Source organism: Centroberyx affinis, unplaced genomic scaffold, assembly GCF_046629955.1.
Source record: "Centroberyx affinis isolate AG114_WGS23_722 - 3 ecotype Tasmania unplaced genomic scaffold, CSIRO-AGI_Caff_v1 ptg000779l_1, whole genome shotgun sequence".
Lineage (NCBI taxonomy): Eukaryota > Metazoa > Chordata > Actinopteri > Beryciformes > Berycidae > Centroberyx > Centroberyx affinis.
In genome coordinates this window covers 280,531-289,047 of record NW_027279387.1, presented here as the reverse complement: position 1 = coordinate 289,047, position 8,517 = coordinate 280,531, and the positions used below count along the sequence as shown (strand labels likewise).

Genomic DNA, 8,517 nt, shown 5'->3' with positions numbered 1-8,517 from the left:
ACTCCTAAAGCTTTAACATGGCCTTAATGTGGAAAGGGCTTTGCATACTATAGATGATGCGATCCAAAGACAAGAAGAATTGTACCCAAAGAAAGAGTTTTTGATAATACAATAGATATTCAAAGGCAACCAAAAAATATAGTGGATGTACATTTAGGGAGCGTATGCCAAAATATTGTTCTTGCCAATGATGTAAATTTCCCTTAGAATGGTGGTATGAATGCTTTTCTCAATGTAAATTTTCTTGATGCTTTATTCTGGTGAAAGCTTTAGCACAAGTCTCCCTGACTTGTGTCCCACTTGCCTTCTGGATCATTGCTAAATGCAGCGGTGACACCGATGCTACTATCCAAAGAGTTGTCTGCTTCCTCAGATGGGTATGGCTTTTCATTCAGTTGATTCTCGGTACGACGTGGTGGAAATTATCGACACCAGACCAAAGATCCAGCGTGTTCTGCCAGTGATAGATGATGATGATGATTTGTATTCTTTCAGTCATCTGTCGCTATATGGGGAAAAAGTCCAGTTTCTTTCCATGATGTTTCCTGTCCAGGTGTGACAATGACAAGGATTCTGACTATCAAAATGAGAACCCTATGTGTGAAGAGCAACATAATCAATTTTTATATCTTTGTAACACAAATAATCCTAACCAAAGAAACTTGAAGTCTCTGTTATTTAGTGATTTTCTTTGGTTTGCATTTTGGAAAAACATTATTTACATATTAATGTGATATGATTTTCAATGGTTTTGACTGCTAGAAAGGCATTTTTACATGAAGATTAGTCAGATTTGTTTTGTTTTTTAAAGCTTGAGAGGTCAAAAAGTGTTCTGCTGTCTTTTCGATTGTGATCATGAGATTTCACCTAAATTATATTTAGGTTACATTGGGACTTTTAATTTAGATTGTGTTTTTTAGCATGATGTTTCTTGTAAACAAAAATATTTCCCAATTTTAATGTGACAGTTTCCTAAATTAATAAGAACGGTTTCTAGTTACAGTTTTGTCTGTGGAATGTATTAAAGAATGCAAAGCTGAATGCCACAGATAATTTTGCTAACAGAACTCAGGTGCCAATTGTAAATTTAGAATGTAGACTTAATTGTTATTATTTAACTTATGCTTTTCTGATATATCTACATTTGAATACCAAAATACATTTTTTAATCCCAAGTAAACACCAAAATATTTTCTGTGTTGAAATGTTGCAACAAACCTTTTTTGATACTCTCAAGACGGTCAAAAATAGATAATAAAATTGTTCTTGGAAAACAAAAACATTTTGTGTTTTGTGTGTCTCCTTGGTATGATCAGCATTGTGTGTGTGTGTGTGTGTGTGTGTGTGTGTGTGTGAGAGAGAGAGATAGATAGAGAGAGAGAGTATTTACCTTAAAAACGTAGTTAAAAAGGTAAAAAAGTCAGGACTGCCCAATGAGGCCTGTGGACCAAATTTAACAGTCGACAAAACTTTTTGATCTTTTTGGCTCTGCAGTGGTTTCCAGAAAGTGATACGCTGTACTAAGTTGGGCTTTGTTAATGACATTTAATTATATTTGTTTTAGAGATAAATTGCTTATTACAAGGCAAGACATGAGATAAGATGAAACTGTGCTGTTGCAGTAGCAAAATAGTAGCAGGATACAGAAAAGAAGGGGTGGGAGTGTGTGCAGTTACCAGACTCAGTCAGGTATACAATCCTGTGTAAGGGCATAGACATATAGGTATACGACCAGGGTGGGCAAATGCAACTGTGAAAAAGTGCATCATTAATTATCCACATTTCAGACTCAGAGAGGGTAACATGAACATAATGTGGCCATATCAAATCTATTAAATGTCAGAGGAATATTTAAGTAGTTGTTACATGATAGTTACCTATTTGTTTTCAGATTGTTATAGCTATGTTAGAGAGCAGTGGTTCTCAACGTGGGGTCCGGGGACCACCAGGGGTCCTTGAGGGGATTCCAGGGGGTCCCCAGCAACTTGATGAATTGTTAAATTTCAGCATTACTTAATTTACAAGCAGTTAACACAATTAGAGAATGTAGGAAAAAAGACTATTTTGATCATAGTTTCATGTTATCTCTCCACCTACAATGCGCATAGTCATGGAATTCTGGACAAAATCATATCTGGCAATAAAAATATTCTCAGATTTGGGTCCGAGAGACAAAATCTCATCAAATGGGGGTCCGTGGCTCTAATGTGGAGTAAATTAAGGGTCCATTGTATGAAAAAAGGTTGAGAATCACTGTCATAGAGTAATTTGAATTGAGACGTTTTGAACAGTGCAGCAGCAGATCCAGCAGGGGGCAGCAAAGCACCAAGTCGCCGAGCCAAGCCGAGCTGCCACAGCCGAAGAAGAAGACAGGAAGTCAGACTTGTTTTCATCAGCTGCTCGTGTAGCGCACACGAGCTTTCTGCTCCCGGAAAAATGCGCATCGAAAAGTGCTATTTCTGCTCGGGGCCGGTGTACCCCGGGCATGGGCAGATGTTTGTTCGAAACGATTGCAAGGTATGTTGCTTTCTCGCTAACTGAATAGTCCCGTAACGTTACATAAGTTGAGGTTTTATCGCTGGTGTCGGCCCCGTTAGCTAGCTTGCTAACGTCAGCTAACTTAACGTGCTGGAATCCCTCACGTGGGATCATGTCAGTGTGTAGTAGCTCCGTCAATCCGACACAGTAAATCAGCGATACGATTGGTAGGTGTGAAGTTGAAGGACGTACCTTTTGAATTTACTAATAGTTACATGTTCTTCATTCACTGACAAAGAGTTAAACTGACAGCGGCCCGGACATTTAACTAGCCGAGCCTGTTAGCTTTAGTTGTGGAGACATCGCGCCCTCTAACGGCACATGGTGGGAACACGTGTGTGTGTTAGTGTGGGTGTCCTGGCAAGAAAAACACTTATAAGTCTACGGACCCATGCACAGTCCTGTGGTTTCATAATAAATTACTTCATCTGGGTTTTTTTTTTACGTTTAGGTGTTCAGATTCTGCAAATCCAAGTGCCACAAGAACTTCAAGAAGAAGCGCAACCCCAGAAAAACAAGATGGACCAAAGCATTCAGAAAGGCGACAGGAAAGGAGTTGACAGTGGTGAGCTGGTTGTCTGTAACAGTGGTTCTCAACATGGGGTCCGGGGCCACCAGGGGTCCTTGAGAGGGTTCCAGGGGTCCCCAGCAAATTGCTGAATTGTTAAACTTCACCATTATTTCATTTACAAGAAGATAACAAAATCAGAGAATGTAGAAGAATGATTATTTTGATCAGAGTTTCACTGTTATCTCTATACCTACAACACAGACAGTCATGGAAATCTGGACAAAATTACATCTAACAATGAAAATATTCTCAGATTTGGGTCTGAGAGAAAAAAAAATCATCAAATGGGGTCTGTGGCCCTGATGTGGACTAAATTAATATGAAAGGTTGAGAATCACTGGTCTGTAATGTCGTGTCTTAAATGCCCCTTTGTTTTCTACTACCTACCTAACGAAAATATTGTCTTCCAGGATAACGCTTTGGAGTTTGAGAAACGCAGAAATATTCCTGTTAAATACAAGAGGGCGCTCTGGGACAAGACAGGTAATCTGTGGTTTTACTTCTTCTTGCAAGTAGTTGCTGTATAAATGTAGGGCCAGTTGAATTTTGAGCAGCAGAGTAACATGTCACTTTTACTTTTTTACAGTGGAAGCAATGAAGAAGGTCGAAGAAATCAAACAGAAACGACAGGCAAGATTTATCATGAACAGGTGAGCAACATATTTTGTGTTAATGATGGATATCTTTTGTTTTATAGTAGTTTCAATGTTAAAGTGTAAGATTTTGACAGATGGGACAGTGGCAGTGAAATGGGAGCAGTGGTTTCATGCTGTTATGTTTTTTGTGTCCTCTCTGTAGATTGAAGAAGGGCAAACAATTGGAGAAAGAGGAGGACATCAACGAAGTGAAGAAAAATATTCACCTTATCAAAGCACCACATGCCGGTAAGATCAACAACACAAACAAGATGTTTCCTTCCCCTTTTCTAGAAGTACACAACGATTAGGACGAAATGGGGAAGGAAAATAAACATATTGCACAATGATGATCCTCAGCATTAGTTAGTCTGTGGGTTTTCAACATTGATCTAATATTACTTTTTTCACAGGAAAACCCAAACAAATGGAAGAAAAGATGGTGCAGAAGTTACAAGAGGATGTGGACATGGGGGATGATGACAATTAAACTTACACCCAAGGTGTTCTTTTAATGTTTCACGAAACCCGAGAACAAGTTGACCTTGCATTATACTGTACATTTGGAATTAAATTTCCAAAGAACTGACAGTACCTACTTTGAAATATAAACCCTGTAAGACATGCATGTTTTTTCAAATGCTGTATAAGGGATTGATGCATTCGCCCCACAAAGATCGGCCTCTGAAACTACAACAGTCAGCTGCCATGACGCCCAATTATCCTAACTGTTTCTTGCCTATGCAGTGAATAATGTTCTTTTTTCAACCTGTAGGGGGGAAGTCTGTAAATAGTATATTCCTTTTTTTTGCCAGTATTCCTATATTTTCTCCTGTTGTGGTTGGGATTGTTATGTAGCCCAATGTATTACAGTGAAGCAGAAAATGAAAGAAGGTAACCAACTGGGAAACAAAAGAATAAAAGCCTCCTTTTGACAATTGTTTTTCTTCCATTCACCATTTAGTGCAGTGGTGCACATTGTGAAAAAGCATCTTCTCGGCATGGGGCCAGACTGAACTGAAGTGGCCGTAACGTAAGAATAATTTGGTGCAAAGACTCCAATGATGGCTTAAATATTTGTTGGAGTGTAAGAAAACAAGCATTTTTATGTCTTAAGTTCACACTAGGCTACTATTTGCACCATCCCACACTGCACACATCTATGTACATAGGTATTGTAGCCTATACAACTATTAAACACAAAATGGAACGTGAACGTATGCAATTATGTCATATCCGTTTTGTATATACATGAAGCTTTATAAAAGAGGTATTACAGAGTACTAGAAGAGTAATTACACCTAATAAACACAATTTTCAGATGAAGATCAATAAACTTAGATATGCAACGGTGAAACAATCCTGTTCGCAGTTTGTGAACACTGGTTCAGTATGATTTTCTTGTAAAACGGCAGCTTGTAGCTTTTGAGGTTCAAATTTCGCTATGGGAACTGTATGTACAGATTAGCCAACCAACCTTTCTATGATCGTTGCTAACAAGCATGTAAGTATTATATTATCTAACAAGCTAACAAGCCCCTACCCAAACTACAAGAATTGAGATGAATAGACATTTCATGATTTCCACACCTGCGTCTTTCACTCATTCAAGCAAAAGTATTTGTCAATAAAAATAAGAAAACAACTACTTCGTGGAGAAATTGAGCCATTTAGGCATTTATGTAAAGCTCGTGAAAATAAATAAGTAACATAAACGGTACAAGTAAAGAAAAACGACGTGTTCAATCCCACACAGACTGCACTCTTCCGCTCTGGGATCGATTGACCGGCCTGTTGTCACACAGGCTGCAGGCTGCTGCTCTCGCCCGCCCGCTCACTCGCTGCCAGCATTACCTCTCATCTCGTATCAGGGCTGGTCGGCGATATCCATCATTTTGTGAGCTGAGCTGGGATTTAATACAGCTATGTCCGAAGAGTTTGAAGGAACACGGACTTCCGAAGAACAGCAGGTATGTTAAAATGGACGGAACTGCAACATTAGCTAGCTAATTCTGCTAGGTTAGTTAGCTTGTCTACTCTGGTTGGATAGAGTGTTGCCGGGTAAATTTAGCAGGCGGCTAGCAGCAAGCAAGTTAGCCACTCCTAACTAATGTCACCATCTACCGCTAAGTAATCCGCTATTAGAAGAACCGTATACAGGTCAGTAGCGTTAGTTGATAAACAAAACGGAATCCCAGCAAATGCGGGGCCAACTAGGTAACCATACTCAATAAGTTGAGTTGTAGCTAACACTGGCTAACCCTGTAGCTAAACAGGCTAATTGGCAAATTTAAATCCTGCAAACACCAGTTGGAGTTTCCCTCATGGCCGCGCCTGCATATTAGCTGTTAACTAGCTGTTGACTGCTGCTGCTGTCAGGATGGACAGTGCAATTTGATTTAATCATTACTGTTTAGATTCTACTGTGATTACTGTCAGTTTGATTTTCATTCAACTGCGAGCTTCTATTTCAGACATTTGTTATCGAATGGAGCATTTTCCATCCATATTATGTCTGGTCTTTTTAACAGGAAATGGAGGACAAGGTAATAAGTCCAGAGAAAGCAGAGGAGGCCAAGCTGAAGGCCAGGTATCCTAACCTAGGAGCCAAGCCGGGGGGCTCCGACCTGCTCAGGAAAAGACTTCAGAAGGGGGTGTGTTTCAGAGCTACACCTGCCTAGCTGCTAATTTAAACAATTACAGTCTTACAGTATTCTCACTTTCTATGTCTTCTTATTTGTGCAGCAAAAGTATTTTGATTCTGGAGACTACAACATGGCCAAGGCAAAGATGAAGAACAAACAGTTGCCCACCGCCCCAACGGAGAAGACTGAGATCACAGGAGACCACATCCCAACACCTCAGGACCTGCCGCAGAGGAAGCCTTCGATTGTGGCCAGCAAACTGGCTGGTTGATTGGCACACAGTTTTATGTTTACTGTTTTGTTACCATTCCAACCCCCATTGCATATCTACCTGCTGTTTACGTTTTGTTCATCCTTCACCTTTGTATGAATTCGTAAAGAACAAGTTGTGAATCAAGCTGGATACTTAAGAAAAATTGGCAGGTATTGAAGGAGGTATTGAATCGTCAGTAACTTAAATCCAACAGTAGTAGTAGCTGAAAATGTTTCTCAAGATATTGAAAAAGACTGAATCGTACTTAATCGCTGTACATTATATCACACCTGGAAATATGAATGGAAGCTAGTGCTGTCTTATTTTGGCAGAACATTTTCACTTGTTAGCATGTATGCCTCCTAATGAGCGCATGGACAGTCAGCCTGTGACGTTAGTTGCCCTCAGATCTCTTCTCACCATGAGGGCCTCTTTTTCCTCCTAGTTATTGATTATTACAAAGAGGCAAAATAATTTCCTTATGACTACAGGCAGATAAAATACTATCAAGGTGCCCATTGATGTAGTTTGTGTGATGTAGAAGTGTGACTTACAGACAAGCCTTTCAGTTTGAATCGATGGTGAGTGTTCAGATGGACACCTGCTCATATGGAGGCATGTCTATTAAAAAGTGAAAATGTTCTGCTTGAATCAAATATTGCTCCTTTTGTTTTTTCTAATCCTTGATCGTCTGTGCCCCTCCCTCTCCCTGTAAAGCTCTGTGATTTGGTGCATTTGAAGTACTGAAGTCTGGATCACACAAATGTTGCTAGCTGGTCATGTTTTAATTAATTTTAGTGACATTGGTTTTCAAGGACTGCTGTTGATCTGCATCTCATCCTGACCTCTAAAATGGCCTTAACAGTTATGAACCGCTGTTCCTCTTGAGCAATATTTGCTCCCTCAGTGAGAATCTTAGTTGTGAATCTAGCCTGAAATGTCTGCCACTGTCTGACTGGAATCATTTAGGCTTTTATGGAAAGCAACTCCCGTGACACGTCTGGAGTGTGCATGTACATGTACTGTGCATTCACACTGTGCCATTTGTTTTTGTAAATAAAATAGTTTTGCATATGTGCTCTGACCAGTCGAATTATTGAAATGAGCGTGTCTTTGCATTTGCTTTTGCACTGAAATGCCATTTGATATTGGGACTCTATATATCTGTGCTCTTAGGGCTTAGAGTTTATCATGTACTGCAGTAGACGCAAATAAAAATGTCAGTATGTGGGGTCATGATGTCATGGCCAGTTTTCCAAACCCCTTAATTTTATCCCAGAAATATCCTTAAGTTCTCCATTACATAAGCATTAATTATCCATAAAAGAAAATCATATAGCTTTTAAAAAAAGTAGGGGTTAGTATCATGGGGTTTTAAGGGATCTTTTCATGGGTTGATTCATGTAGACACTAGTAATTAAGGGATTTTTTTGTGCATGGTTTACAATTTATTAGTGGAAAGTTCCTGCCTCCCTGAATTTTCCATTATATTAGAAGCAGTCAAAAATTATGGGGGAGTAAAGGGGGTTTCCTCCATTAATAACTCCCATAACCAATTTTAAGGGGATTTTGCATGAATTAAGGAGTGAAATAATATAAATGTAAGTGTTATTTTAGGGGGTGAGTGGTTAGTGTAAAAGAAAAAGTATTGGGATATTTGTCTTGATGCCCAGTGTGACTAGTCATCCTCCACTAGTGATGCACATGTTGTCTAGTCGTCAGGTAGTTTTATGCCCTGCGGGACCATCCAGGAGGCATCAGAGGGGTTTGGGATCGGGATGGGATTAGTGTTTTTGGCCGCTGGGAGGCACGCCTGCTTCACGAGAACAAAACGTGTCGTGGCACGCGCAACTGTTGCAGCAACCTTCCCGCAGC

General features: G+C 39.7%; 2 protein-coding genes across 2 annotated transcripts; both read left to right on the top strand.

Moving 5' to 3' along the window:
• The first annotated feature begins 2,371 nt into the window (after positions 1-2,371).
• rsl24d1 (ribosomal L24 domain containing 1) lies at positions 2,372-4,682 on the top strand. The gene is made up of 6 exons (XM_071520207.1): positions 2,372-2,517; positions 2,990-3,103; positions 3,520-3,592; positions 3,696-3,759; positions 3,908-3,993; positions 4,158-4,682. Exons 1-6 carry the CDS (start codon positions 2,437-2,439, stop codon positions 4,232-4,234), a joined length of 495 nt encoding a protein of 164 aa, XP_071376308.1. The 5' UTR covers positions 2,372-2,436; the 3' UTR covers positions 4,235-4,682.
• Positions 4,683-5,581: 899 nt separating this feature from the next.
• Positions 5,582-7,705, top strand: arpp19b (cAMP-regulated phosphoprotein 19b). Its single transcript, XM_071520201.1, has 3 exons — positions 5,582-5,714; positions 6,276-6,398; positions 6,490-7,705. The coding sequence occupies exons 1-3, from the start codon at positions 5,670-5,672 to the stop codon at positions 6,658-6,660; spliced, it is 339 nt and encodes a 112-aa protein (XP_071376302.1). The 5' UTR covers positions 5,582-5,669; the 3' UTR covers positions 6,661-7,705.
• The last annotated feature ends 812 nt before the right edge of the window (positions 7,706-8,517 follow it).

What these genes read in the sequence shown, in the direction of transcription:
- rsl24d1 (XM_071520207.1), top strand. Translation starts at nt 2,437, where the DNA reads ATGCGCATCGAAAAGTGCTATTTCTGCTCGGGGCCGGTGTACCCCGGG. An exon ending in CAGGAAAGGAGTTGACAGTG is followed by an intron (nt 3,104 to 3,519) that starts GTGAGCTGGTTG and finishes ATTGTCTTCCAG; the next exon opens with GATAACGCTTTGGAGTTTGA. An exon ending in GGCGCTCTGGGACAAGACAG is followed by an intron (nt 3,593 to 3,695) that starts GTAATCTGTGGT and finishes ACTTTTTTACAG; the next exon opens with TGGAAGCAATGAAGAAGGTC.
- arpp19b (XM_071520201.1), top strand. Translation starts at nt 5,670, where the DNA reads ATGTCCGAAGAGTTTGAAGGAACACGGACTTCCGAAGAACAGCAG. An exon ending in GGACTTCCGAAGAACAGCAG is followed by an intron (nt 5,715 to 6,275) that starts GTATGTTAAAAT and finishes TCTTTTTAACAG; the next exon opens with GAAATGGAGGACAAGGTAAT. An exon ending in GGAAAAGACTTCAGAAGGGG is followed by an intron (nt 6,399 to 6,489) that starts GTGTGTTTCAGA and finishes TTATTTGTGCAG; the next exon opens with CAAAAGTATTTTGATTCTGG.